We start from the raw sequence: 16,755 nt of genomic DNA, 5'->3' as shown, positions 1-16,755 counted from the left end.
CACCATTTAAAAATCTGGAAATTCATATACAAAAATAAGGAAATTAATGGTTTTACTAGCCAAAGTGCATTAAATTGACCAAATGTAACAGTAAATACAAGTTGTTGTTTTTTTTCATAATGGTTTTTATTTAAAATAAATGCTAAAATAAACTTTTCATTTATCAAAAAAAAAACTTTTCAAAATGGATAGTAATAATAATAATAATAATAATAATAATAATAATAATAATAATAGTAATACTACTACTAATAATAATAATAATAATAATAATAGTAATAATAATAATAATAATAATAATAATAATAGTAACAAAATAATAATAATAATAATAATAATAATAATAATAATAATAATTATTATTATTATTATTATTATTATTATTATTATTATTATTATTATTATTATTATTATTATTATTATTGGATCACCAAACCAGATGTTTTTTTTAATCTGTAGAATTAATATGAAAATTAGGACAATAATGGCTACTGAAAATTCTGCATATTCAGCCACCATAGGACTAAATTGCATATTAAGATATATTAAAATACAGAAAAAATATATTTTAAATGGAAGTAATTAATATGTTTACTGTATTTTGATCAAATGAATTCTGCTTAGGTGGGCATAAAAGAATGCTTACAAAAATCGCATATACCCCAGTGTTTTAAACATGTCTGTGTCCTCTAGTGCCACCGAACATCATGGGTGAAGAGGTAAACAATACAGTTCTGATGGGCCAGTCGGTGCAGCTGCATTGTCAGAGTGATGCCATCCCTCCACCAGTACTGAGCTGGCAGAAAGACGGTCGACCACTCTATAGAAAACCAGGACTGAGTGTGTCAGAGGATGGCAGCTTTCTGAAGGTACAGTATATTACAGTACATCAGCCAACAGCTTGTACTGTAAGCTGCCTTTACAAGCCAATAAACAACAAGCGAGCAACCACCCACTTAGCCCTTAGCCCTTGGATTTAGAAATATTGTCGTTTTTGTTTGAATTTGCAATATTTGCAACAAAGTGCCTCTTCTTTTTGTTGGGTTTCTAAATGACAAACATTAAGATTGTAATAATTTGATAAGTGGTTTGTGTTTCTTTTTTATAGATAATCAGTGCTCAGGTTCAAGACACAGGCAGGTATACATGTGAAGCCACCAATGTGGCAGGAAAAACAGAGAAGCACTACAACCTGAATGTGTGGGGTGAGTGCTAATATATATAATTCAACACATATTTTGAACATTTTATCTTCCGTACAATAATAAAAGTTGTGTTCATAGCTACCTGGTGAGGATACGGACTTGTACAGACTGTTGTGAATACATTTAGCTTATTATAGTTTTTAAAACTAATTTTTTTAAAAGAAAGTGTATGTATACAACTAGAGTTTAAAACAGGTGGCTAAGAAATAACTGCACGCCGACATATGGTGCAGTAGCCTGTCAGCGTGTCCCGAGTTCGAATCCTGGCTCGAGGATATTTCTCTACCCTACCCCCCTCTCTCTCTCCAACTTTGTTTCCTGTCTCAATACTGTCGTATTTAATAAAGGCAAAAAGGCCAAAAATAAATCTTTAAAAATTAAAAACTGGGCCAATAGAAAAAAAAATAGCATTTAGCCTGTAAGTCTGAAATTTCATTCATAATTGTCTTGAAAAGTTCTTAAGAAGTCTTAAATTTGACTTGTTGAAGCCTGCAGAATCCCTGAGTAAAGTGTTTCTCCGTTTGTTTGTTTCTTTGTTTGTCTGTTTGTTTGTTTGTTTGTTTGTTTGTTTGTTTGTTTGTTTGTTTGTTTTTTCCCTCAGTTCCTCCCAGCATCCGTGGGTCAGATGAAGTGTCTTCTCTCACTGTGATTGAGGGGGGTCTCATCACACTTGTGTGCGAGTCCAGTGGGATCCCTCCTCCCAGTCTCACCTGGAAGAAAGATGGTAGGGAAACATCATCTTCCTCATTTTTATTATCATCCTTAACCTGATACTTTTATTATAATCATAATTACTGTAGTGATGCTTAGGGTATTCAAATAAATCTGTTTTTTATTGTTTATATTATGTGTGTTTCAGGCTCAGAGCTGAAGGGAGACTCCCGTGTGCGTGTTCTCTCTGGTGGACGTCAGCTGCAGATTTCCAGTGCTGAGAAAGCAGATGCTTCCTCTTACACCTGTCTGGCCTCAAGTGCAGCTGGCAGCGCGATGAAAGAATACAATCTGCAAGTCTACGGTACAGTGTTTTCTCTCACATTATATCTTACAGGATCTAAAGGTGTGACTGTGATACATCAACTGAATTAATTATCAGGTAACTTGAAACATATGTAGTCTGCATATTCTGCATTTTTTCCATAAATGAACAGCAGAGTTTTATTTCCTACACTGTTTTCACAATTTAATTTAATAAAGGATTTTACCAAACACACACTGAAACTTAGATATCTCTGATAACGCACCAAATAAGATTGCTTTAACTCAAAGAAGGTAAAAACATTACATGACTAAAGTGCTGTGTGTTAAATGATTAACTTAACTACAACAAACAGTTTTTTGATAATACATGTATATTAAATTGTGAAACAATGAATGAAGAATTGACAGCACCGCCTTTTTTATGATACACTGTAAAAAATGCTGGGTTTCACACAATCGATTTGTGTTGGGACAACATGACGGAATTAATTTAACTTAATAGTTTTTACAAATGTAAGTGGATTGAACAAAAAACTCAAGAATTGTGTTGTTTCAGGCCATTTTAAATAAGTACAGTTTAAGCAAACAGCAAACATTATTTTTTGAGTGTAGTAATAATTTTGTTTATAGAACTTTGTAGATGAACACAACTGACAATAACAAACCAAATAAATCTACAATACCTAGTGTAATAAAAAATAATAATGAAATAAATTATCAAGCTGACGTTGCATTGAGACTGGTATATGTCTCAAATGCTTAGAAATAAATATTAACCTTTACTATAAATAGAAATTCTATACAGTGGTCCCTCATTATTTGCGGGAGTCACATTCTAAAAATAACCCATAATAGGTGAAATCCCCAAAGTATTCAGCTTTATTTTTTTTTACAATTATTACAGATATTTTAAGGCTGTAAAACCTCTCATTACACACTTTATACACTTAACACATTTTTCTCTCTTGTTTAAACACTCTTAAAATTCTAACCTTCATAGAAAAGTCCAGTATTACAGAATGAAACCAAAGATCAAAACCTGTTTTCCAGCCCAAGCATTTGTTTGAGAAGATTCATTTATTCCGTAAGGACACCCTACAGCTACTTAACTTCTACGTTCCTTTAGAATGTCTAGAAGTCCAACTTTTTATGCGATGGTTAGCATCGTGGGTGCTAATGCAGGTGTCCTTGATGGTGCAGAACGTTTTGATGACATTGTGGGGTTTGTTGGGGAGAACACTTGGAAACATACAGTACAGCACTTGTTACAGGGTCAAAGCGATCGAAAATTTGGGTAAATTTGGCAAGCTGAACGCATTCTGTACTGTACAAGAGACACGGCATGGAGGAGATTGATTTTTAGTAGTCTATAGCCAATAAGGATACAGAACACAATGTGCTAATCAGGATGCAGAACCCAATGCGCTGTAAAAAAAAAAAAAAGCATGTCAAATTGCACTAAAAATTTGCAAAGCTGTGAAAGGTGAACCACGATATAGCGAGGGACCGCTGTATTGTAAATAAAAATTAAACTTTGAACCATTCTTAAGTTCAATCAGACAAGTGGAAAGCATTTCCTTTCTCATTAATGGTATGAAATGAATATTGTTATTAAATGTGTGATAATAATTCTTAAAAACATTAATTCTTTCACTCCATATAGTTCGTCCTTCCATCAGCTCCTCGGCTCTGGATGAAGAGACAGTGACACGAGGTGGTGATATTACTCTGCAGTGTGAAGCAGACGGGGTGCCCAGACCTGCCGTTTCATGGATGAAGGATGGCAGACCTCTGAGCACAGGCCACAAGGCTCAAATACTTAATGAAGGTCGACTTCTACGCATCCTGGATGCTCAAGTGGCCGACACTGGACGATACACCTGTATCGCCATCAATGTGGCAGGACAGACTGACAGGAAATATGATGTCAATGTTCATGGTGAGAAAAACGTTTATTTCTGGGATTGCATAGCAGCAGGGTGACTAGTTGTCCCATTTTTCCTGGCACAGTCTCATATTTTATCACTACTTAAGTATTCCAGCTTAAAATAGTGTTTTTTACTTAAAATAGTTTATTTTACTTTGTCTAAAAATACTTAATTACTGAGTGTGCATAGAAAAGTAGGCTAATATCGAGGGTAGCCAGTCATGGTATATTTTGAAGAACAAAATTACCTTCCAATCACATGTCCATACTGATTAGGTTGAAGTTAGTAAAGACTGACTGTTATCAGTGATAAGAAGAGCAGGAGATCAGGTAATTTGATATGATAGTGCTTTACTATAGTTTTAGCAAGATAACAACGAAATGACATTAAAAGAAGGTACAGTATGTTGAAAGAAACAGTACAACCTCCTGAAATGTATTATCTATTGTGACATATAATTGATGGATCAGTGTTTCAACCATATTACAAGTCATTAAATGTCAAATTATATGTCACTAACATGTTACATTTAGCTTAGTAAACATGTTAGTAAACATGTTAGTACTTTATTACATATAATACATCCATCCCAACTGTTCGTTCCATATAACCGTGCATTCACACAGAGCTTCAGCGTCAACACTTAAACGCTGAAGTTGGGGTTGACACGATCATCATAGCAATGTCAGCCAATAAAGTTTGTCTGCAATCGGTTACTGTCTGAGCTGGGGTATTTGCAGAAAGCGATCTGATTGGCTGACGCTTCCATTGGCGCTTGAAAATTTCCAATTCCTGCAGCGAGCAACGCAGATGAAGCGGTGCCGACAGATCCGCAATTCAGTTCGGCAATGCTTGACGTCACCTATTCAAAGTGATTGGAGAGCGTTGACCCTGACCCCCAGTGTGAATGGGGCACAATAGCACACTGTAAAAAGCGATTAGTTGACTTTACTTTAAAAAAAGAAAGTAAACTCATTAGCTGCATCCCAAATGACACACTTTACACTATGTACCAATGCACTATAGATTTATACAATTGCACACTGAACAGTATAGTATATGAATGTAGTGTCGTTCCAAATGGGGACTAACGTAACTACCTTTTTTTTTTTACTAAGCGGAAATTCAAAACGTTTCCCAGATAATGTTTGACGGTTGCCATATTAGCTAAATAAATGACCAAAGTACCAAATAATACCTGCCATAAGTATAACCGCATTCACCATCGGGAGGAGCCATAATCACTCTCATTGGAGAATTTTACTTTTACAATACAAAATAAATGATCCAACATCAGTGCCCGAAAGCTCCGCCCCTTCCGCTACGTGATCAAAGCTGCGGCCGCTGAGTCCCTGAAGTGTCCAACATTCCACACTTCTTTTTAACTGTTGAATAAGTGCATCATTCGGGTAATTAAAGTTTACTTATTATATTTAGAGTTTTCAGTGTGAACACACTACTTACAGTATTTATACTACAAAATGGCGTAGAATAGTGCATAGGTATGTGATTTGGCATGCACCTGTTGCCTTATAATTATTAAACAAACTATGTACATAGTTATAAAAGTTAAGCCACTGGGTTTACTGATTATTTTTAAAGTAAAATCAACTTGTTGCTTTTTAGGCAGCAAGTTTACTTACTTTTTATAAAGTAAAGTAACTTAATTGCTTTTTACAGTGCAAGTTACTTTGAATATTACCTCTCCATGGGTCTTCCAAACAGAGATACATGAATCTTTTTCTCATTATTGTTCATAATGTTTTTTTATTAAATATGTATGGATATTATTTTTTTTGTCATTAATAAATTAATTTGTTTATAGTTCCTCCCACCATTATTGGACAAACGTATGTGCCAGAGAACATAAGTGTTGTTGTGAAGAATCCAGTTGTTCTCACTTGTGAAGCTTCTGGGATGCCCCCACCTGCTATCACGTGGCTCAAAGACGGCCAGCCGATCAGCACATCTAGCTCTGTTCGGGTCATTTCAGGTATCAGCTCTTTCTCTAATGAATGCATTTGTCTTGCTCCAAAATGTCTACACCACTGAATCAAGGTAAAGAGCCCAGTGCTCGTTAAAGGATTAGGTTAACCAGGTGTAATAACTCAAATAGGTGCAACGAGATAGCTCTAGTAAGCAGCCAAACGTCACAGATCAGTGGGCGACTGAAAGGAAAAACAGCCAGACAGATGTTCTCGTATTTGAACATGCAAAGACTCTCCATTAAGGGCTTCCAGTGTAAACAGAGACTGATCCTCCGCCAGGAGAAAGTATGAGGTACATCCATCACTGTAACCTCAGACATCATAAACCACCGGAGGTCACCTGCATAAAACCAACCACATTGTAAAGGAAACTGCACTGAGCTGTGTCTCAGACTGTCCACTGGAATGCCACACAAAGACATGGAGATGGAGAGAATTCGGGACAGCATATGTTAGACAGACATGTTATTGATCACATTTTCACTGAGAATGAGTAGAATTTTTTTTTTATTTTATTGCATGTTTAATAAATGGCTATCTGGAATACTTGATTGTGATTGGTCAGTTACAACATTCCAAGGTATGTTATTCCAAGTGAACAACCACTGAAAAACACAGGCTCACATCTGGGTACTTTAATACTTCAGTGAACAGGTTCACATCATATTGTTCACATCTACTGTATACCCAATACTGTGTAGAAGTCCTAAGCACTATACCAGCTTTGCCCTTAGACGTTTGCACAATATATAATCAAGTCTCTTTATTAAAAGCAAACAGAAAATATAGGAAATATGTGTAAAAAAACAAAAACACAACAACATTTCCTCCTCAAGCAAAAGTCTATGTTTAATGTGGCATCCCTTTTAGCACTTTATAGAGTTCTTCTTTGGGTTTAGAGTGTCATATATTTCTCATTTTGTACTGGTGATTTTATGCAGTCTCTATGATATTCAGGTCTGGTCTCTGTGGAGGCCATTTCATGACTGTCTGTTTCATCAGCTGTTTTTTTTTCACTTCAAATAGGATTTAACAGCAATTAGCGGATTATTATCATGCTGAAAATGAAAACTATTACCACTGAAGTCCTTTCCAGAAAGAATGGCATAATGAATTAAAACCTATTTGTACTTTCCATTTACAATCTCAATTTAAGAAATTGTAAATTAAAAACAATTTACACGTATGACTGGTTTTGTGGTAAAGGGTCACATGTGTCCATTATACCATCAGTAAAGCAATAGATTTAATGTTGGCCTAAAACTTTTGCACAGTACTGTATATGCTTGTCTGTCTCCACCGTTGTTTTTGACTGGGGCCATCTTATGAATGAATGATATGTAGGTTAGTGTATTCGCCACTAGCTCCATTCAGCCAGTTCATTTTTTGTCAGCATTGCCCTTAATTCAAGAAGTAAACTATCGCAGCTAAAAGGTCACTGGTTCAAGCTTCAGCTGGGTCAGTTGGCATTTCTGTGTGGAGTTTACATGTTCTCCCCGTGTTTGCATGGGTTTCCTCCGAGTGCTCCGGTTTCCCCCACAAGTCCAAAAACATACGCTATAGGTGAATTGGGTAAGCTAAAATTGTGAATGGGTGTGTATGGATGTTTCCCAATTATGGGTTGCATCTGGAAGGGCATCCGCTGCGTAAAACATATGCTGGATAAGTTGGCGGTTCTTTCCGCTGTGGTGAGCCCAGATTAATAAAGGGACAAAGCAGTAAAGAAAATCAATGAATCAATGAACTATTACAGCTTAGAACAATGTTGTGTCAATTTTTTTTTACATTATGTTGCAAGTAGCCGTGTAATAAACAGGCTACTTAAATCTGCTTCGCATCGGGCTGCTGATAAACCTGTCCGACTTTATTCTGCGATAACAACCGCCTGGATGTGCTTTATCCCTTACATAGCAAAGAACTTCCACAGATGCAGTTTACAATTTCTGGCTGACCACAAACTCCTTTTTTCATTATAAGAGAAAGGGACACCAGGGCAGAGAAGAAAAGGATATATTTGTTCAGGTGATCATCTTAGCGCCCTCCTGGGGAGTGGTAATTACTCGTTTAAAGAGTGAAAATGGGACGTTTGTCTTGTGTTGGCGGGTTAAGCTCTGTTTGAACAGCTGCTCACTTGAGGTCTCTCATTTCTTAGCAGACAGTAGGGACATTTATGAAGCCTGAGACAAAGTGAAACTCATTATTCATTTTGCAGATGCATCTCTCCTTGGAGTAAATCTCCGGCTCTTGATTTATAGCTGATAAAAGTAATTCCCTGAGAGAAGTATACAATATAAGGCTTGTCCTTTTGACTCAGTGTGCAGGAATCATTTTGTTATCCGCCACCATGGAAGCAGATGAGTCTGATGTGTGTCTGTGATCATCTCAGGTGGACGAGGCCTGCGTTTGATGCATGCTGCGAGCAAGGATGCTGGGAGATATACCTGCATTGTGTCCAACTCTGCTGGAGAGGAGAGGAAGAACTTTGATCTGTTCGTCCTAGGTAACTCACCACTGTATACGGGACAGATTTGAAAATGAGTTTTTTTACATCTGCAGCTATCTTCTTAATTTGGAACTTTTCATATAACTAATGCTCATTATTCCAACATAGTGCTGTAAGTAATTTTGTAATTCTGTTGTTTAGGCACTTTTTAATATTTTGTATACCAGATAAATATTATGTTTTACAATAAATCTGACACCCTTTTCAAAAACTTAACACAGGCAGGTTTTGGAAAACAACAACATCAACAAACAAATCACACAAAAACAATTCACACATTCACATTCCATAACCTCACACTTCTAAAGCTTCTCCGATAATTACATTTTTGAATTATCATGTTCAAAAACACCTCTCAGATATCAAGAAATCCAGATGGGTTTCTTTCTTAAAACAGATGTGGGCTTTTTAAGAATGTGTTTCTCAACTATAGTCCAGTGGAGGGGATGACTATCCTTTTTACACAAAGCAATAGAATGCATTGCTTGTATTTAAATAAATCAACCAATTTTCTTTCTTTAGTGGACAAAGAACAACAATGTTCATACAAATTCAATATACACAATCCAGGACATAAAGAAATTGGAGAAAAAGTCAATTGAGAGACATACTGTGTCACCTCCACCCATAGTTTTTGCACCTCCTCAGATTTACACGCAGAGTGAAAAAAATTACCTTGTATTTTATTGCATTTAAAATAAAGATCAGGTATATCGGGGTTACATCTTACTGAGGTAATATAAGTTCTTAATATTATTCAATTATATCAAATTTGTGTTTGCCACTGTATAATATTGAGTAATTCAGTCAGACAAATGTCTTTCTTGAGCTTGTTTTATTACACACATTTAAACCCATTGCAAAAACTATTTTAATCTAGAAAGATATAAACACAAGTTCAAAATACAGTCCTTATTAGTTTAGAATTTCAATTCAATTCAATTCACCTTTATTTGTATAGCGCTTATACAATGTAGATTGTGTCAAAGCAGCTTCACATAAAAGGTCATAGTAAATAGGAACAGTGTAGTTCAGTTTGTAGTGTTTAAGTTCAGTTCAGTTTAGCTCAGTTCAGTGTGGTTTAATAATCCACAATGCGCAGCTCTATAGATCCTGAACCATGCAAGCCAGTGGCGACAGCGGAGAGGGAAAAAAAACTTCGCTAAATGGCGAAAGTGAAGAAAAAAAAACCTTGAGAGAAACCAGGCTCAGTTGGGCATGACCATTTTAATTTCTCCGCTGGCCAAACGTCTTGTGCAGAGCTGCAGTCTCAGTGGCGGAGGCTGGAAGCTGGCCTCAGCGAAGACTCGTCTGTCTCTGGAGCGTCACAGGAATCAGTCTCATGTTCTCCACTCTTCCATGACCACCACAGTAGCTGCTCAGGATATGGCCTGGTCCAGGATATGGAAACCTTGGGATCATCTCGTCGTTGGTCTTGGATCGAATCAGTGACTCTGCATAGTCTGAGGGCCTCGGGAAGAATATCCCCAGGTGGAAATGGAGAATAAAGAAAATAATTAGCGTAGCTGCTGTTCATAGTGTATATAAACAAGAATCCATTGAAAACACAAATTCAGAGTTTAGCTTTGTTGGGGAAAGTTACTTATGAAAGTAATCCATTAAAATATTGAGTTACTTCCCAAAAAACATAACTAGTTGTGTTACATTTTATGGTAAGTAATGCGTTACGTAACTTTTGAGTTATTTTTGCGTTACTTGTTCCTGACCTAGCTGAGGCTTCATAACTTGCTGTATTTAACTAGCTCTGCAATTAACAAAGAACCATGTATCCTACACCTTTATTTACCTTAAAAAATACACATCAAAAAATAATAATGTAGGATAATGTTATCTTCTGAGAACTTCCTGACGATCAAGCTATATGCCATATAAACAGATTAATTAAAGTGTAAAGCAATGTGTTTACTATAATCACCTTGACCCTTTATTTGGTCCGTTCAGAATAATGACAAAACTTTGATTGCAGAAATGTAAGGCTCTACCATCTTGGTTTCTGTCTGTTCCTGCATTCTATCGAGTGTGGAATTCAACAGGTTTAATTTAATTCAGCTATTTATTTTTTAGAAACTAATTAATTAAACTAAAAAGTAACTCCCATTGCATTTATTAAAAAGTAAATCAAATAGTATTTATTACTATTTATTTATTACACTTTTAAAAGTTTAAAAGTTACTTTACTCGTTGCTTAGAAAAGTAATACTATCACATGACTCGCGTTACTTGTAATGTGTTACCCCCAAAACTGGAGGTTAGAATAGTTTGGAGGAGCTTCAATTTGTCAGGAGCAAAAAGTGTAATGCACATTGTTGTTTGGGAAGTTCAGTAAACTTATTAATTTTCACCTTCATTCTGTCTACCTCAGTGCCGCCCAGCATTGTAAAAGAGGGGACAGTAGAGGATGTGAAAGTGAAAGAAAGACAGAACGTCATTTTTGCCTGTGAGGTCACTGGTAAGTGACACAAACAACAAGATTACTTGTTTATCGCTCTTCTACTGTTGATCACATACCCCTGGTTAACCAGTTGCTTGTGATGCCTAGGTAATCCAGTGCCGGAGATCACGTGGTTGAAGGACGGTCAGCCATTGGCTAGTGACACAAGGTTTCAGGTGATGTCAAACGGACGCTTCCTGCAGATCAGTGGATCTCAGGTGGCTGACACAGGCAGGTATAGCTGTTTGGCCTCTAACAGTGCTGGAGACAGGAGCAGACACTTCAACCTCAATGTTTTAGGTATGTTTTGGAATTTTACAAGCTGTAAGATAAATCTTTGGTGTCACCAGAGTATGTTTTTAAAGTTTCAGCTCAAAATACCCATAAGATGAGTCAAATATAGCAAGTACAGTACGTTTATTTGATATATTTGTGGTGGAGTTTATTCAAGCAAACAATGCATCATTTCTGCAACGATGTCACAAACAAATGCCATTACGAAGTTTTCAGTACACACACACTTTTAACTTTACACTGTTTTTGCATGTCTACTTGCAGCGTCCTCGTATATCCTCTGTGTCTTCTGTAACTCATTCTTAATGTGCAGCTGATCACAGAGAGTTGGTACAGATCTTTTAAGTTCAGTTTCTTTGCTAATCCTGTTCCGTGGACATGTTAATACGTGTTACTACGGAGACATGTTAATACATGCCTGTAAATGAGTTAGGTGGGTGGGGAAAAGCATACTTCTACGTCATGTTGCGGTGGGTCTAAATATTGCTGGGATTTGGAGACTATTTAACTTCATATCATTCCAATATGACAGTGGACACACTATACCTACACACAGTTCTGTCGAACAGCATAGGTGCCTTTTAAAGTCTGTCCTTCAGTAGTGTGATGTGTGTGTACTTATTTATGTTTCTGTGTCCAGTTTCTCCCACTATCGCTGGTTCTGGTCCAGATGGTTCAGCTGAAGAGGTTACTGTGACACTGAACAGTCCTACCTCTCTAGTTTGTGAAGCTCAGTCATACCCGCCTGCCATCATCACCTGGCTCAAAGATGGCACACCCTTTGAATCCAGCCGAAACGTCAGGGTGCTTCCAGGTCAGACCTCAGACTTCATCTTGGTGTAAATTAAGCATTTAAAGCCATATGCAATGTTTGGTTTTTTGGAATGCTTATTAAATTCTTTTTTCTCATTGCTGCTTCATGTTGCTTCTTTATTTATATGGACTATTTTAACACTGCTAGCTTATTGGTGTATCTTGTGACAGGTGGTCGCACTTTACAGATCTTGAATGCTAAGGAAGAGGATGCTGGGAGATATACATGTGTGGCGACTAATGAAGCTGGGGAGACGCTAAAGAACTATGAGGTCAAAGTTTTCGGTGCGTGTGAGAACTGAGCTATATCGCCACCTTTTGGTGTAGAGGAATCTTAACACTTTTTGCTATCTGAAACTTGCAGTTCCTCCAGTTATCAATAAAAATGACATCCCAGGAGAAAGTCTTGCTCCCAAAGAGGTGAAAATTAAAGTTAACAACACCCTTACGCTAGAATGTGAAGCTCAAGCTATCCCAACACCTACATTGGTGTGGTACAAGGATGGCCAGGTGAGAAATGCACAAGATTCTGAAAAGTTTCTCCTATTAAAACGTTTGAGTTTTCACTCCACTGTGTTTTTTTCCTTCTGCAGATCCTGAAAGCCGATGGTCATCTCACTATCACAGCCAATGGTCGGATAGTTCAGATTAAACACACTCAGGTGTCCGATACTGGTCGATATACCTGTGTAGCCACCAATATTGCTGGAGAGGATGAGAAGGACTTTGATGTAAATATACAAGGTGAGCAGGGTTTTACAAATTCAGAATGAGGAATTAAAAAGTCTCTGGATGCATATATGCTAGAAAGTTGCAAAGAGAAACAAGCACATTTAAATGGCTGTAAAATACATTGTCTACTGTAAATCACTGAAATGTGTGTAGTTGTGAACTGACATCTGAATTTATCTGCAGTGTGTACATTTCCATTTTTTTTTTCAACTTTCTTTATTGTTTTTTAGACATTCAAACACAACAACTTACAAATTTGGTCCAAGAAACATTCACATCACAATTGACAATAAAACATGCAATTAAATAAACAATCCATACATAAGTATAGTGATAATGGACTAATACAATAAAAAAAAATTACAAAAAGGAAACAAATATAAAAATAAATACAATAATAAATAAATAAATAAATAATAATAATAAATAAAAAAAATTTATCTTCTGTTTTAATCTAAATTAGTCTAATCCTCTTCAATTTAATTATTTCTTGCAGAATTTATGTTTTTAAAATAATCCATGAAAGGTTACCAGATTTTATAGAATTTGTCTTCTTTCTTAGAAAGAAAATAAAAGAAAATAAATGAATTAATGCTTTTTTGCTATCTCGAAATCATTAATGCCTAGAACTGCTATATGGGGATCTGGACCTATCAGCCTTTGACCTATTTTGATGATAATTTTGGGCAGCTCCAAAACATTTGAGCCAGTGATGCCGGTTCTAGCCCACACTGATTACATGCAGGGTCCACTTCTGGAAATATCTTATTAAGTTTTTGTTTGGACCAATGTAAACAATGTATTACTTTAAATTGTATGAGGTACATTTCCATTTTTTTTATTTTATTTTCAGCAAGGGTGAATTAAAGTGATAAAATATTGAGTACTGACATATTGCTGAAGATTTTTATGTCAAATAAAAAACATTAATTAATCTTATTTCAAAGTAATTCCTTAGAAATTTGTATTCATCAAATAATATTGTTTTTATTCTTTTTGAATCACATAAGTGCAGCTTTGATGAAGATAGTTCGAGGGATAAAATAACATATAAATTGAGAAAGACTTTCACAAAGTCTCCACCTAATGGCTGCTTTAGGTATTTTTTTAGTCTAGATCTCAATTTCAGCATGTTTTAAAGGCCCTCAAGTGCTTCCGTTCCATACATTTATAAGTTTCCTTTTTCTATTGAAAAATATATACTGAAGAATGTAGGAGACCTGTAGCCTTTGAATTCCATAGTAAGATAAACAAATAATATGCAAGTCCATGGTTACAGGTTTCCAACAACTTTCTAAATAACTCATTTTGTGTTCAACAGAAAAAAGAAACTCAAACAGGGTTGTGACAAGTGAAGGATGAGTAAATCGTGACAGAATTTTTAGTTTTGGGAGATTATCCTTTTCATTTTTTTATCTGTGAATTTTGTGCCATTATCTACAGGCTTTATATTTTTATCCATAATCCGAAAATCCTGTCTGTGTGTCAGTTCCCCCTAGCTTCCGAGGCTTTGGAGACTCTGACTCTGGCCCTGGTAATAATGGAGAGGTGAAGGATGTGATTCTTAATAATCCCATCTCTCTGTACTGTGAGACCAATGCCGTCCCTCCTCCTGTCCTCACCTGGTACAAAGACGGACACCTGCTGACATCTAATGATAAAGTACTCATTCTGCCAGGTGAGAAAAACCTTTTAATTAAGTATCATGGCAAATAATTTGTCAAATTTGTTCTGTATGTTGATGATTAGTGTATAAGATCTTAAAATATTTGTTTCATATTTTTCTCACACAGGTGGCCGAGTCCTCCAGATTCCTCGAGCCCAGGTTGACGATACTGGGAGATACACATGTGTGGCTGTGAATGAGGCTGGAGAAGACTCAATCCAGTATGATGTCAGAGTGTTGTGTGAGTATTTGTATTTTTTGTACATGCTAAACATTATTAGGGTAACATCTGAAATAATTGCTCGTGTTTTTTAATAGTGCCGCCCTCAATTCGTGGAGCCGATGGTGAATTGCCTGATGAAGTCACAGTTCTGGTAAATAAGACTATGCTACTGGAGTGTCAGGTGGATGGAAGTCCCACTCCTAAAATCAGCTGGGTCAAGGACAGTCAACCTCTCACCCCAGACAACACACACAGGCTTCTGTCCAATGGCAGGACATTACAGGTGACCAACAAATCAACTGTGATGTAACAGTAATTATATTTTTATGTATTAATTATATATAAATATCAGGCTGCATTGGTTAGCACGGTCGCCTCACAACAAGAAAGTTGCTAGTTTGAGTCCCATCTGGGCCAGTTGGCATTTCTGTGTGGAGTTTGCATGTTCCCCCGGTGTTGGTGTGGGTTTTCTCGGGTTGCTCCAGTTTCCTGCACAGTCCAAAGACATGTGGTACAGGTGAATTTGATAAACTAAATTGCCCGAAGTGTACGAGTGTGTGTGTGAATGAGTGTGTATGGGTGTATGGATGCACTGGGTTGCAGCTAGAAGGGCATCTGCTGCATAAAACATATGCCGGAATAGTTTGCAGTTCATTCGGCTGTGGTGACTTCTAAAACAGAGACTAAGCCAAAGGAAAATTAATGTATGAATATATAAATATCAGTTTGGTAATTAAAATATGTATGTTGTAGAATATTTGTGTATAATAATATCATAGTTTTTTTATAATGAATAAGTGTGTGTGTTGTAGATTTTGAATGCACAGGTCACAGATACAGGACGTTATGTTTGTGTGGCTCAAAACTTAGCTGGGACAGCAGAGAAGTCCTTCAACTTGCATGTGCATGGTGAGTATATTCAGATTTTTCCCTTGCATTGCATTTTAAGTTATCTATTTTGTCAATTAATGCATTGTCTAGGTATTAAACCATCATGTTTCCCAGTGATATGTTGTGGCTGGAAGGGCATCCGCTGCGTAAAACATATGCTGGATAAGTTGGCGGTTCATTCCGCTGTGGCAACCCCAGATTAATAAAGGGACCAAGCCTAAAAGAAAATGAATGAATGAATGAATGAATGAATAAACCATCATGCCCTTGAGTTAATGCTAAGCTCTATTGTATGAAGTAATTGGTCATATATGATGACCTTTTAACTAATAACGTCGTATTTGTCTGGTTTTTCATTAGTGTCTCCCACTATTGTGGGCATCAGAGAGGAGAATGTGACCGTGGTGTTGAATAACTTTGTATCTCTAAACTGTGAGGCCACTGGACTCCCGCCACCAACCCTCAGATGGTTCAAAGACAGGAGACCTGTACAGGCCAGCACCAACGCACTCATAATGCCTGGTACACACCCACACACACACCCACACACAAACACACACACAAAAGCTAATAACACAATTTAAGCCATTATTAGGATGCGTTTTAGTTAATCAGATCACAAGTAGACGAGGGAGACACATAACGTTTTACACCGGGTCTATGGGTGGGTTAATGTATGGACTTTTTCTGATCCTTCTTTGTAATATGGCAATATAAATCCATACGCTTTAAGTATTAATGCAAAAGGAGAAGATGTATAATTATAGAGAGACCAACAACTTGTAGTTTCTGCTCTATTAGCCCCAAAACCAAAGGTTGTGGGTTTGTTTTAAAACCAAGACTTGTAAGAGAACATTGTGGTTTTATACTTTAATACTTTTATACTTAATCAGGTCGCTATGCAGTGAAGAGGTGGTTTTTGAAGGAAATCAACCACATGAGGGTTTACACCCGTAAAGCAATCCAACCGAATGCATTTTCACAATCCTCTGGAAGTGATGTGTCAAACACTGTTTACACATTTATTTATTTTTATCCACTTGTGATCAGATTGACAAAAACAGTGCTAGATTTAGACAGGG

At 36.6% G+C, this 16,755-nt stretch overlaps 1 protein-coding gene across 1 annotated transcript in view; it reads left to right on the top strand.

Moving 5' to 3' along the window:
* Nucleotides 1–16,755, top strand: part of hmcn1 (hemicentin 1) — a 134,288-nt gene that overhangs the window by 85,174 nt on the left and 32,359 nt on the right. Inside the window, exons 41-58 of the mRNA XM_056480757.1 lie at nt 694–869; nt 1,109–1,205; nt 1,807–1,929; nt 2,065–2,220; nt 3,847–4,122; nt 5,937–6,104; nt 8,486–8,599; nt 10,986–11,072; nt 11,163–11,354; nt 11,989–12,162; nt 12,333–12,446; nt 12,526–12,671; nt 12,755–12,905; nt 14,383–14,571; nt 14,687–14,800; nt 14,878–15,065; nt 15,595–15,691; nt 16,034–16,195. Coding sequence (XP_056336732.1) covers nt 694–869; nt 1,109–1,205; nt 1,807–1,929; nt 2,065–2,220; nt 3,847–4,122; nt 5,937–6,104; nt 8,486–8,599; nt 10,986–11,072; nt 11,163–11,354; nt 11,989–12,162; nt 12,333–12,446; nt 12,526–12,671; nt 12,755–12,905; nt 14,383–14,571; nt 14,687–14,800; nt 14,878–15,065; nt 15,595–15,691; nt 16,034–16,195 — 2,724 coding nt within the window. The remainder of the gene's footprint in view (nt 1–693; nt 870–1,108; nt 1,206–1,806; nt 1,930–2,064; nt 2,221–3,846; nt 4,123–5,936; nt 6,105–8,485; nt 8,600–10,985; nt 11,073–11,162; nt 11,355–11,988; nt 12,163–12,332; nt 12,447–12,525; nt 12,672–12,754; nt 12,906–14,382; nt 14,572–14,686; nt 14,801–14,877; nt 15,066–15,594; nt 15,692–16,033; nt 16,196–16,755) is intronic.

This window comes from Danio aesculapii, chromosome 20, assembly GCF_903798145.1.
Source record: "Danio aesculapii chromosome 20, fDanAes4.1, whole genome shotgun sequence".
Classification (NCBI taxonomy): Eukaryota; Metazoa; Chordata; class Actinopteri; order Cypriniformes; family Danionidae; genus Danio; species Danio aesculapii.
This window is presented reverse-complemented; position numbering and strand designations above follow the sequence as displayed.